The 14,425-nt window shown below is 42.4% G+C and overlaps 1 protein-coding gene across 1 annotated transcript in view; it reads right to left on the reverse strand.

Moving 5' to 3' along the window:
* EBPL (EBP like) overlaps positions 1–14,425 on the reverse strand; it is a 550,113-nt gene that overhangs the window by 33,835 nt on the left and 501,853 nt on the right. The window contains exon 2 of the mRNA XM_049778854.1: positions 13,514–13,697. Coding sequence (XP_049634811.1) covers positions 13,514–13,684 — 171 coding nt within the window. The 5' untranslated portion in view covers positions 13,685–13,697. The remainder of the gene's footprint in view (positions 1–13,513; positions 13,698–14,425) is intronic.

Genomic DNA, 14,425 nt, shown 5'->3' on the forward strand with positions numbered 1-14,425 from the left:
AAGGGGAAGTTCTCAGCCTGAAACATTTTGTTCTGGTTTCTTACTTAAGCTCCTATCAATAAATAATCGGCCGTACTCTTCTGTACATCATACATCAAATTTGGATCTTTCATGAACTTCTGCATGAACTATACATGTGGAAGAACTGGGATTAAGCTCAGATACCTATTGCTCATCATTACTGTTGACCCCCCAGTGATCTTGGGGGGTGCCTAATTCTCCTAAGTAGGAGCCCAAACCAGTGTCCACCAAATGAGCTTCCTTATCAGCCTAGACATGAATGGAAACTGTGTTTCATCCCACCTGCTACAATAGCCTTTTTAGCATCTTTTCGAAAAATCCCTGTCTTCAGATTACAATGTGGCTTTTAGATTGCCTCAGGAGCTCCCCATTGAATTCTGGATACTCCACTCGATCTTCCAAGGAAGAACTTATTTTGAAGTCTTCATTTTGGATGTTGTAGATCTATCATCTCTGGAGCTTATAGTTTATTCCTTGACACATGTTTCTGGTTTTGGACACCCTGTGTTTAGGTTAGAAGTTTTTCTTTTCTTTTCTTTTTTATATATTTTATTTAAACACCTTGATTACATACATGATTGTGTTTGGGTTTCAGTCATGTAAAGAACACAACCCATCACCAGTGCAACGTTCCCATCACCAATGTCCCAAATCTCCCTCCTCCCCACCCAACCCCCCACCTATACTCTAGACAGGCTTTCCATTTCCCTCATACATTCTCATTATTAGGACAGTTCAAAATGTAGTTATTTCTCTAACTAAACTCATCACTCTTTGTGGTGAGCTTCCTGAGGTGAGCTGTAACTTCCAGCTCTTTTCTCTTTTGTGTCTGAAAATTATTATTGCAAGAATGTCTTTCATTTTTCTTAAAACCCATAGATGAGTGAGACCATTCTGCATTTTTCTCTCTTTCTCTCTCACTTATTTCATTCAGCATAATAGATTCCGTGTACATCCATGTATAGAAAAATTTCATGACTTCATCTCTCCTGACAGCTGCATAATATTCCATTGTGTATATGTATCACAGTTTCTTTAGCCATTCGTCTGTTCAAGGGCCTCTGGGTTTTTTATAGAGTCTTGCTATAATAAATAGTGCTGCAATGAATATAGGTGTAAGGAAGGGGTTTTTGTATTGTATTTTTGTGTTCTTAGGGTATATTCCTAGGAGTGGTATAGCTGGATCGTATGGGAGCTCGATTTCCAGTTTTTGGAGGAATCTCCATATCGCTTTCCATAAAGGTCGAACTAGACTGCATTCCCACCAGCAGTGGATAAGAGTTCCTTCCTCTCCACATCCCCGCCAACACTGTTTATTCTCATTATGTGCCATTCTCTGTGGTGTGAGGTGGTATCTCATCGTTGTTTTGATTTGCATCTCCCTGATGATTAGTGATGTGGAGCATTTTTTCATGTGTCTTTTGGCTATTTGTATTTCTTCTTTGTCAAAGTGTCTGTTCATTTCTTCTCCCCATTTTTTGATGGGATTAGATGTTTTTTCTTGTAAAGTTCTGTCAGTGCCTTGTATATTTTGGAGATTAGCCCCTTATCTGATGGGTATTGGGTGAATAGTTTCTCCCACTCAGTGGGTGCCTCTTGTATCCTGGGTGGTATTTCCTTTGAGGTGCAAAAGCTTCTCAGCTGAATATATTCCCATTTGTTAATCTCTGCTTTCACTTGCTTGGAGAGTGCAGTTTCCTCCTTGAAGATGCCTGTAGTCTCAATGTCCCGGACTGTGTGGTTCTATATATCTTATGGTTTTGGGTCTGATATCGAGGTCTTTAATCCATTTGGATTTTACCTTCGTACATGATGTTAGCTGGGGGGGGCGTTCTAAGTTCAATTTTTTGCAAGTGGCTAGCCAGTTGTGCCAACACCACTTGTTGAAGAGGCTTTCTTTGCTCCATATAGGATTTCTTGGTCTTTTATAAAAAACTAGGTCATTGTATGTCTGGGGAACATTTTCTGAGTATTCAAGCCTATTCCACTGATCTGAGGACTTGTTCTTATTCCAATACCATGCTGTTTTGATAACTATTGCTTTGTAGTAAAGTTTAAAGTTGGGGAAAGTAATTCCTCCCATATTCTTTTTCCCAATGATTGCTTTAGCTATTCTAGAGTGTTTATTGTTCCAAATGAATTTCGAAAGTGCCTGATCCATTTCTTTGAAGAATGTCAGGGATATCTTTAGAAGGATCACATTAAATCTGTATAATGCCTTGGGGAGTATTTCCATTTTGATGATGTTAATCCTGCCAATCCATGAGCAGGGTATGCGTTTCCATTTCCGCGTGTCCTCTCTTATTTCTTGGAGCAGAGTTTTATAGTTTTCTTTGTATAGGTCCTTCACATTTTTAGTCAAGTTGATTCCAAGATATTTGAGTTTGTGTGGCACTATTGTGAATGGGGTTGTTTTCTTAATGTCCATTTTTTACTTATTACTATTGGTGTATAGAAAGGCAATTGAGTTTTGTGTTAATTTTGTAGTCTGCCAATTGCTATATAAGTCTATTGTTTCTAGAAGCTTTTTCATCGAGTCTTTAGGGTTTTCTAAGTAGAGTATCATTTCATCTGCAAACAGTGAGAGCTTGACTTCTTCCTTTCCTATCTGGATTCCCTTGATACCTTTTTCTTGCCTAATCGCTATAGCAAGTACTTCCAGTGCTATGTTAAATAGGAGTGGTGAGAGAGGATAGCCTTGTCTTGTGCCAGAATTTAGAGGGAAGGCTTTTAGTTTTTCTTCATTGAGGATAATATTTGGCACTGGCTTCTGGTAGATGGCCTTAACTATATTGAGAAAGGTTCCTTCCATTCCCATCTTGCTGAGAGTTTATATCAAGAATGGGTGTTGGACCTTATCAAATGCTTTCTCTGCATCTATTGATATGATCATGTGGTTTTTATTTTTCTCGTTGTTGATTTCGTGTATTATGTTGATAGATTTACGGATGATCTTCTTAATGAGGCATTAAGTCCTATTTGCCAGAATTTTTTGGAAGATCTTTGCATCTGTATTCATCAGATATTTCATTACTGTTTTAATTTCATCAATAGTTATGGGTGTGTTTAGATATGCTACATCCTCTTCCTTCAACTGTGGAAGATTATAAGAGTCCAAGTATTTATCCATTTCTTCCAGGTTCTCTTTTTTTTTTTTTTTTTTTGGTTTTTGGGCCACACCCGGTGACGCTCAGGGATTACTCCTGGCTATGCGCTCAGAAGTCGCTCCTGGCTTGGGGGACCATATGGGACGCCGGGGGATCAAACCGAGGTCCGTCCTAGGCTAGCGCATGCAAGGCAGGCACCTTACCTCTAGCGCCACCGCCCGGCCCCTTCTTCCAGGTTCTCATTTTTAGTGACGTGGAGTTCTTCAAAGTAATTTCTGATTACCCTTTGAATCTCTGTCATATCAGCAGTGATCTCTCCTTTTTCATTCCTAATACGAGTTACCAAGTTTCTCTCTCTTTCTTTGTTAGTTTTGGCAGTGGTATATCAATCTTGTTTATTATTTAAAGAACCAACTTTTGCTTTTCTTGATCTTTCATTTTGTTTTTCGGTTTCCACTTCGTTGATTTCTGCTTTCAGCTTTGTTATTTCCTTCTGTCTCCATATTTTTGGGGTTTTTTTTTTTTTTTTTTTGCTTTTTGGGCCACACCCGGTAATGCTCAGGGGTTACTCCTGGCTATGTGCTCAGAAGTTGCTCCTGGCTTGGGGGACCATATGGGACGCCGGGGGATCGAACTGTGGTCTGTCCAAGGCTAGCGCAGGCAAGGCAGGCACCTTACCTCTTGTGCCACCGCCCGGCCCCATTTTGGGGTCTTTTTGTTGAGTACTTTCTAGTTCTATTAGCTGTGTCATTGAGCTACTCAGGTAAGCTCCTTCTTCATTCCTGATGTGTGCTTGCAAAGCTATAAGTTTTCCTCTCAGTACTGCTTTTGCTGTGTCCCATAAGTTCTGATAGTTTGTGTCTTTATTGTCATTTGTTTCCAGGAACCTTTTGATTTCCTCCTTGATTTCATCTCGGACCCACTGGTTATTGAGTATGAGGCTGTTTAACTTCCAGGTATTAATTTTTTTTCTTCTGTGTCCCTTTGGAATTCACAAATAATTTCAGAGCCTTGTGGTCAGCGAAGGTAGTCTGCAAAATTTCTATCCTCTTGATATTATGGAGGTATGTTTTATGTGCCAGCATGTAGTCTATCCTGGAGAATGTCCCATGTACATCGGAGAAGAATGTGTATTTAGGTTTCTGGGGATGGAGTGTCCTATATATATCCACTAGGCCTCTTTCTTCCATTTCGCTCCTCATATCTAGTATATTCTTGTTGGGTTTCAGTCTGGTTGACCTATGCAGTGTTGACAAAGCCCTACAATTATTGTGTTGTTACTGATATTGTTTTTCAGATTTGTCAACAGTTGTATTAAATATTTTGCTGGACCCTCATTCGGTGCATATATGTTTAGGAGAGTTATTTCTTCCTGCTCTACATACTCCTTGATTAATATAAAATGTCCATCTTTGTCCCTTACAACCTTCCTGAGTATACAGTTTGCATTATCTAATTTTAGTATGACCACTCCAGATTTTTTATGGGTGTTGTTTGCTTGGAATATTTTTCTCCAGCCTTTTATTTTGAGTCTGTTCTGACTATTCAGGTGCGTTTCTTGTAGGCAGCAGAAGGTTGGATTGAGTTTTTTGATCCATTTTGCCACTCTGTGTCTCTTAACTGGTGCATTTAGTCCATTGACGTTGAGACAAAGAATTGTCCTGGGATTTAATGCCATCTTTATATCGAAATTTGGTGTGTCTTTTGGTTAGTCTTGTCTTAAATTAGGTCTTTCAGTTATTCTCTTAAGACTGGTTTTGAGTCTGTAAAGTTTCTGAGCTGTTTTTTGTCTGTGAAACCATGTATTCTGCAATCAAACTGGAAAGTGAGTTTTGCTGGATACAGTATTCTAGGTGAAGCATTCATTTCATTCAGTCTTGTCACAATATCCCTCCACTGCTTTCTGGCCTTGAGTGTTTCTGGTGACAGGTCTGCTGTAAATCTCAAGGATGCTCCCTTGAATGTAATTTCCCCTTTTGATCTTGCTGTTTTCAGAATTCTGTCTCTATCTGTGTGATTTGTCATTGTGACTAGGATGTGTCTTGGGGTGTTTTTTCTGGTGTCTCTTTTGGTTGGTACTCTTCGAGCATGCAGGATTTGATCACATATATTCTTTAGCTCTGGAAGTTTCTCTTTAATGATGTTCTGGACTGTTGATTCTTCCTGGAAATTTTCTTCCTGGGTCTCTGGGACTCCGATGATTCTTTTTTTTTTTTTTTTTTTGTGGTTTTTGGGTCACACCCGGCAGTGCTCAGGGGTTATTTCTGGCTCCATGCTCAGAAATTGCTCCTGGCAGGCACAGAGGACCATATGGGGCGCCGGGATTTGAACTGATGACCTCCTGCATGAAAGGCAAACGCCTTACCTCCATGCTATCTCTCCGGCCCCAATTCCGATGATTCTTAAGTTGTTTCTGTTGATCTTATCATAGACTTCTATTTTCATCTGTTCCCATTCTTTGACTAATTTTTTCCATTGTCTGTTCATCTGCTTTAAGTTTTTTTCCAATCTCTCCGCTATATGGAATTGTTATTTATCTCATCTTCCACAGCACCAAGTCTATTCTCAGCTTCTCATACCCTGTCACAGAGCTTATCCATTTTGTCATTCACTTCGTTTACTGACTTTTTCAGGCCTGTTAGTTGACATGTTATTTCAGTTTGGAGTTTTGTGATTTCTGTCTTCATATTTTCTTGGTTCTTATTAGTGTTCTGTTCATCTTTATCCATGGTTTCTTTGAGTTCATTGAGCATCTTGCATATTGCTAGTCTAAAGTCCTTATCTGAGAGGTTGATTAGTTGGTTGGTCATTATCTGGTCATCAGAATTGTCATCTTCATTCTCTATGTCTGATGCTGGCCTGCGTTGTTTCCCCATTGTCACACTTGTATTGTGGGTTTTTCTACATGTTGTGGTGGTATTCATTGGCTAAATGATGCAGGCAGCCACACTCCTCTGGCTCCGCCCTTTCTGGATGGGTCGACTTTCCTTTAAGGGAGGGGAGCCCTCTGTGGATGAAGCCTCACACAGGATCAAATCTTAGGCCGGAGCACGCAGCAGAGAAGACAGTCCAGAGAGAAATGCTGGGCTTCAGTGATCCAGCACCGTTTTTAGTGTGATTTTTTCCTTCTTGTTGCGATGGTGTTCTTTTCTTAGAAAGAGCTCATGGCCACGTAGCGAAGTGGAGCCAAAGTGCTCTTCTGGAGCCTCTTTTCGGCCCACTCCCAAGAGGTTTATGCAACAGGACAGTAGACAGACACACAGAGGCAGCACTCACAATTTTTCACATTCGGGCTCCTCTGGGCAGGCATAGTTTCGTGGATTTTCCCAGCCTGACATCACAAACAGGGGACCTGGCTTCTGCAAAGTACTGCTTATAGCCAGTTTTCACGTTATGGAGCAGTTTCTTGGTGTTTCCGCCCTAGAATTGGCCTCTGGGAGAGCGAGTTTTCTGGAGCCTCTTTTCTGCCCACTCCCAAGAGGTTTATGCAACAGGACAGTAGACAGACACACAGAGGCAGCACTCACAATTTTTCAGTCGGGCTCCACTGGGCAGGCGTAGTTTCGTGGATTTTCCCAGCCTGACATCACAAACAGGGGACCTGGCTTCTGCAAAGTACTGCTTATAGCCGGTTTTCACGTTATGGAGCAGTTCCTTGGCGTTCCCGCCCTAAAATTGGCCTCTGGGAGAGTGAGTTTTCTGGAGCCTCTTTTCGGCCCACTCCTAAGAGGTTCACGCAACATGACAGTAGACAGACATACACAGGCAGCACTTACAATTTTTCTTTTTTTTTTTTTTGTTTGTTTGTTTTTTTTTGTTTTTGTTTTTGGGCCACACCCGGCATTGCTCAGGGGTTACTCCTGGCTGTCTGCTCAGAAATAGCTCCTGGCAGGCACAGGGGACCATATGGGACACCGGGATTCGAACCAACCACCTTTGGTCCTGGATCGGCTTCTTGCAAGGCAAACGCCGTTGTGCTATCTCTCCGGGCCCAGCACTCACAATTTTTCACAGTCGGGCCCCACTGGACAGGCATAGTTTTGTCAGAAGTTTTTCTTTACTTTTACCTATGATGCGCTTATGCAAACAGCCACCCTTTCCTTTTGTTTAGTTTATACCTTTGTAATTATAGGAAATGTTACTTAATTTTGTATCTTATTATTGTTGCTTTACTAAAGAAATGGGAATTGCTATATATTAAGGCCTTTATAGTATTTCTCTATAATATCCTTATCTCTACCGGTTGTCCCAACTATGACTTTCCAGGTGGGGACGCTTTTGAGAGCCTAATAAATAAATAGTTGTCAAGCAAGGTGCTCAGGGTCTTTTAGGCAGCTAGGTAGGCTCTGGGATTTTGGAGCTGCTAGCAGGCTGACAAAGGATTCTTCGTCTTATCTTCTTGCCTTTCTAACCTCCTATCTGTGTGGATTATTTGTTGCGAATAAATATTACCAGGATCACTTTCCCATCCTATGGGATAGGGGAATGTTAATCATTTTCTCATTCTGGGAGCTCTTTGAAAATCCATTAATAACCAGTCTAGGAGTAAATGTGACTCAACAATAAACTGTGCCAAACTCATAACTAAGACACTCAGTGGTGAAAAATGAAAGTTTTTCATTGAAAATGAAGCCCAACATTAAAATGTGCACTCCCTGGCTAAAGAAACTCTGATATATCTATCTACACAATGGAATACTATGCAGCCATTAGGGAAAAAGTGAAGTTTTAAATATTGCTTATACATGGATAGACATGGCGAGTATTATTGCTGAGTGAAATGAGCCAGAAGGAGAGAGATAAACATAGAATAATTCACTCTTTACTGGGATATAAGAAAAAAAAAAGAAAAAAAAAGTGTGAGGATGATAGAGACAATGGAGACAATATTGTCCAGAGACAACAGAGATTAAAATCGGAATAACCATTCCATGCTCTTGCCACAAGAGCAGAAAGTACAATTAGAGTAGTAAAGGGTTTTGTCGGAGAGATAGCACAGCGGCGTTTGCCTTGCAAGCAGCCGATCCAGGACCAAAGGTGGTTGGTTCAAATCCTGGTGTCCCATATGTTCCCCGTGCCTGCCAGGAGCTATTTCTGAGCAGACAGCCAGGAGTAACCCCTGAGCACAGCCGGGTGTGGCCCAAAAACCAAAAAGAGAAAAAGGAAAAAAAAAAAAAAAAAAAAAGAGAAAAGGGTTTTGTTTGTTTTTGTTTTGTTTTGTTTTTGGGTCACACCCGATGGCGCTCAAGGGTTACTCCTGGTTCTGTGCTCAAAAATTGCTCCTGACCATATGGGATGCAGGGAATCAAATAGTGGCCCGTCCTGTGTTGGCTGCATGCAAAGCAAATGCCCCACCACTGTGCTATTGCTCTGGCCCCATAGATTAGAAAAGGTTTAATAAGAAAAGGACATTTGGGGGCCGGGAAGGTGGCGCTAGAGGTAAGGTGTCTGCCTTACAAGCGCTAGCCAAGGAACGGACCGTGGTTCGATCCCCTGGCGTCCCATATGGTCCCCCCAAGCCAGGGGCGATTTCTGAGCACATAGCCAGGAGTAACCCCTGAGCGTCAAACGGGTGTGGCCCAAAAACCAAAAAAAAAAAAAAAAAACAAAAAAGAAAAGGACATTCATGGTGCCCCTTCATTTTCAGTAGTACAAACCACAATGCCACAAAAAAAAAAGAGGTGAGGGTGAGAGAAAGAAAGAGAGAAGTGAGAGAGAAGTAATGTGCCTGGCCCAGAAGCAGATGGAGAAGGTGGGTGTAAGAGAAAGCATCAGGGAGGGTGAGAAGGAAACTGTTGACATTGATGTCTGGAAATGGGCACGGGTGAAGGTTGTTATACACTGTATGACTAACTCAATCCTGAGCAACTTTATCTGTGGGGAAAAAACTATATTATGAACAACCCTGGAACCATGGTGTTTAAATAAAAAATATATTTTAGAAAAAGAATGTGTATTCTCATCATTATCAATACAATACTGAAAGTCCTAGCCAGAGAAATTAGGTAAGGAAAGAAAGTAGAAGGGATCCAAATTGAAAGAGCAGTAAAATATCACTATTTCTTGATAACATGGTAATGTACACAGAATCTTAAGCATTTGTCTTAAAAGTGATTGTAAACATGACCATTTCACCCAAAGCATTGTATGTATTTCACGGAATTCCTATCAAAATTCCAGTGATATTCAGGAGAATATCAGGAGAATATTCAGGAGAACACATGTTACTAAAATTTCTGTGAAAACACAGATACTAAACATCCAAAGCCATCCTGAGACAAAAAAAAAAAAAAAAAGGCAATAGTGATAGCACACTCTCAATTCAAACTACTAATTACAAAGGTATAGTATTTCAAAAGGGTGGTATCCAAAAATGGGAAGAGATGAAAAGAAACTTCCCCAAAGAAGAAATACAAATTGCCAAAAGGCTCTTGAAAAATATGATCCACATCAGTGGTGGAATGATAACATAGAGGGTAGGGCCTTTGCATTACATGCGGCCAACTCAGAATCAACACATGGCATCCCATATGATCTCATTCACCTACCAGGAGCAATTTCTGAGCACAGAGCCAGGATTAACTTCTGAGTGCCACTGGATATGGCTCCAAAATAAAACAAAGCAAAAATACTTCACATTATTAAACATCAGGAGATGCAAATCAAACAACAATGAGAAATCATAATTATTACTTTTTTTTTGGAGTCACACCTGGCAGTGCTCAGGAGCTACTCCTGGTTCTATGCTCAGAAGTCGCCCCTGGCAGGCACAGGGGACCATATGGGATGCCAGGATTCGAAACACCATCCTTCTGCATGAAAGGCAAACGCCTTACCTCCATGATATCTCTCCAACTCCGAGAAATCATAATTATATCACAAAGACTGGCACACATCACAAAGAACAAGAACAACCGGTGTAGGAGCAGATGAGAGAGAGAAACTCTCATTCACTCCTGGAGGAAATGTAGACTGGTCCAGCCTTTTTGGAAAACATGAATTCTTCAAAAAACTAGAAATTGAGGGGCACAAGCAGTAGGGTATTTGCCTTGCACACAGTTAACCTAGGATGGACCCCGGTTCCATCCCCCAGCGTCCCATATAGTCCCTCAAGCCAGGAGTGATTTGTGAGAACATAGCCAGGAGTAACCCCTGAGTAACACCAGGTGTGACCCTCCCCAAAAGAAAAAAAAAAACCCTAGAAATTGTTGAGCTTCCAATATAACCCAGCAATATTACTCATATAAATATTTAGTAGGGGCCCAAAAACACAGTGCAGAAAAGTTCCTTGCATGTCTATGTTCATTGAAGTACTGTTCACAATTGCCAGGTTCTGAAAACAACACAAGTGCCTGAGAATAAATGAGTGGATAAAGAAACTGCTACATCTATACAATGGAATATAATACAGCTGTTAGAAAAAAAATGAAGTCATGAAATTTGCTTATACATGGATGGATATTGAGATATAAGACCATAATACTGTGTGAAATGAGTCTGAAGAAGAGAGATAGACACAGAATAATCACACTCATTTGTGGAATATAATAAAAAGAGTATAATGTAAAAAATGGCAAAAAATGGTAATAATATCCAGAGCCAATAGAGATGAATATCAGCAGGACTAGCAGTTCATGGTAGGAAGCTTGACACAAATAGCAGGGAAGTATAGTTAGGGTAGAAAAGGGATCACTAAGACAATGATCATTGAAAATGATCACTGTGGACAAAATTAGGTGCTGATAGGAGATAAAGTGATATGATACTCCTATAGTAACAATATTATAAAACTCAGTAAACCATTAGTGGTGGGAAATGTTTACTAGTGGAGATTGTATACTGTATGACTGAAACTCACTTATGATCATCTTTGTAATATATATCTCATGGTGATTCAATTAAATAATTTATTTTTTTAAAAGGGTAAAAAGAAAAAAGATGGTACTAAAACAAAAATTAGGCACAAATCAGATAAATATATTTCAGAGCTGATAATTAAATCTTAACATATCTAGACAGTTAATTATACTAAAGAAGCCAATGGTAGAACATGGAGAAAGAAAATTCTCTTGGATAAATGATGGGAAAAGTAGCTCACCACTTGCCAAAGAATACAACTGGATTATTATTTCATACCAAGCACAAAACTTAATTGAAAAAAATTAGACTTGGAAAATGGGTTAAAACCATAAAATACATAGAAGGAAATAAATAGTAAAGTTTACCAAGATAATAGACTTTTGTGCTTTGTTTGGGAATTCTATTGCAAAGATAAAGGAAACAAAAGCAAAGATACAGATAGGATTCCATCAAACTGAAAAGCTTCTGCACAAAATAAACTATTAATAAAAAGACAACTGATTGGGGCCGGAAAGATAGCATGGAGGTAAGGCTTTTCCCTTTCATGCAGAAGGACTGTGGTTTGGATCCCGGCATCCCATATGGTCCCCTGTGCCTGCCAGGGATGATTTCTGAGCATAGAGCCAGGAGTAACCCCTGAGCACTGCCGGGTGTGATTCCCCCCCCCCCCGCCCAAAAAAAGACAACTGATTGAAAGGAAATATTCACATCTCAAAGGAAAAATAGTAAAGATACATAAGGAATTCACAAGTCAATAATAAAACAATAAACTACCCCATAAAAACAGGCGAGAAAAGCTGAACAGATTTCACCCAAGGAGACACAGGGAAAGACACTCATTATCTTTTATTATCAGGGAAATGCAAATTAAAACTACAAGTTCATCTTACACTTGTGATAACTGCCTATATCCAAAAAGATGAAAATAAGTGTTGGTGAGGATGTGGAGAAAAAGGAACTCTCATTATTCTTGCTGGGAATATACTGTAAATGGACTGGTTTCTATGGGAAAGTATAGAGATTTCTCATGGTATTAAAAATAGATCTACCACTTGACCCAGCAACTCCACTGCTAGGTATTTATACATTCAAAGAACACAAAACACTAACTTATGAAGACATATGCTTCTTGGTGTTTATTGCAGTGTTATTCACAATAGCCAAGTTTGGGAAACAAAGGCTCAACAACAGATGAATATTTAAACATAATGCATTAATATAATGAAGTATTACACGGAGAAAAAAGACAGAAACTCATCTTTTGCTATAACATGGAGGGAATCGAAGGGGGTTATGTGGTGTATATGCCACACATATAACTCAAATGTGGTTTACAGAGAAACAGAACAAGGGAACAAAGTCAAAGAAACAAACCAATTCTTAGATATCATTGCAGACCAGCAGGGCGCAAGTCTAATGGAGCATCAAGGTAAAATATTGCTACATGATGTACTGGCTCTAGGGGGGGGGGGGGGAAGAGTAGGGCGAACCATACCCAGGTGCTGCTTCCCTGCACAGATGTTACCGCTGCTGCTGCTGCTGGCCTCTGGTCTGCATGTGCTCCAGCCTTTGGAACCATCTCCCCTGCCAGCATACACTTTTAGGAGGTAGGAAACGAAGCCCCTAAAAATGAATGCAGTCTTGTAATCCAATGTTACAGGGGGAAAAATATGAGAAGGGAAAAAAAAAGCCAAATTTACACAATAAAATTTTGGCATAGTTTAAAGATCAACCTTACTTGTAAAATGGATTGACTTTTGGGCCAAAATTCCTAGGCATGGCATGGCATTGAAGAGAGAAGCGTTGGACAAAAGTAGATCAGTATTGTGTCAATCATGGAAAGCCATCTCATTTTGCGGCAATTGCTTGTTCCTTTGCAGAATACGGAAATGATAACTTATGGGGCAATGTAAAAAAATTAAAAATTAATTAATTTAGATTTGGAGGCCACACTCAGAGGTGTATCAGGGCTCTGGTCCAGTGCTGGGGGACCAGATGGTGCAAGGATCAAAGCAGGGTAAAGCCAGAGATCAGCCCTTTGAACTCTCCCGCCCAAGATAAGAAGGTAAGATAGTAAGCATGGCATTGTCCCTGACACACAGGAGTCACCCAGTAAAAGGTGGCTCTAAGGACACAGGGTTTTCTTCGGTGGGGTTCCCCAGATTTGTCCTGCATGCTTCGTTACTTTACTCCTAGCTATCTCAGACTTGGACCTATGCTATACTCTCCATTTAGGCGCAGATTGTGAAATCAAGTGAGCCACGGTCTTGGAGCAGTTTGCAAATTAACCTAACACGGTACATTTTTGTTTAAATGTGCGATCGATCCGTAGGATTGCAAATTCGGAGAGGAGTGGAGTCCGGCCAGAGGGCGGGAAAAGCTACGTCGAAAGCTCCGTGTTCCAGTCCTCTCGGGTTTTGCAGGTCTCCGGCCACGGGGAATGGAGAGGCTCAGGGTCGCGCGCTTTGGGGCCTGGAAGGGAAGCACCCCCGAGGGAAACACTGTCCCAGGCGCCCGCTACTCACCAACACGAAGTGCACCAGGGCGTCGTAGCAAAGCCAGGCGAGCGCTCCGCGGTCCGCCGCCCCCAGCCCGCGGCCCAGGAGCAGACCCAGCGTGGAGCCCGCGGCCAGCAGCGCGGTGGCCAGCAGCAGCGGGCCTTCAGGCGGGGTCTCCAGCTCTGAGGCTGCGGCCATGCTTCCTTAGCTTTTCCAGGGGGTTCTCGGGCGGTCGAGGCAGAAAAGGGCGGGAGGAGGCGGGGCCAGAAAGGACCAGGGGCGTGGCTCCAGAACTGGAGATTGGGCGGGGTTTCCAGGACTTTAGGGGGGATTGGGCGGGGCTTCCAGGACTGGAGATGATGGGGTGGGCGTGGCTAGAGGAGGAGCGGGGCTTCCACAATTGGACAGGGGTGGGCGGGGCTAGGGAGGGGCGTGGCTCCCAGGACTGGAGGGGTGATAGGGAGGGGTGGGGCTAGGGGAAGGGCGGGGCTTCCAGGAATGGAGGGGATGGGGATGGGCGGGGCTAGTGGAGGGGCAGGCTCCCGGGACTGGAGAGAATGAGGATGGATGGGGCTAGTGGAGGGGCGGGGCTCCCAGGACTGAAAGAGTGGGCGGGGCTAAGGGGTGGGCGTGACTCCCAGGACAGGAGGAGATGGGGATGATCGGTGCTAGTGGAGAGGCGGGGCTCCCGGGGCTGGAGGGGGTGGGCGGGGTAGGGGATGGCGCGTGGCCCCCAGGACTGGAGGAGATTTGGGCGGGCGGGGCTACTGGAGAGGTTTCCAAGACAGGGTGGTGGGCGTGGCTAGTGAGTGGGCGTGGTTCCCAGGGCTGGGGTTATGTGAATGGGCGGGGGTAATGGAGGGGCGGGGTTCCAGGGACTGGAGGGGTGGGCGGGGCTAGGAGAGGGTCAGGCCGGGCAGGGCCAAGAGCGGTTCGGAA

This window comes from Suncus etruscus, chromosome 8 (genome assembly GCF_024139225.1).
Source record: "Suncus etruscus isolate mSunEtr1 chromosome 8, mSunEtr1.pri.cur, whole genome shotgun sequence".
NCBI classification, from domain to species: domain Eukaryota; kingdom Metazoa; phylum Chordata; class Mammalia; order Eulipotyphla; family Soricidae; genus Suncus; species Suncus etruscus.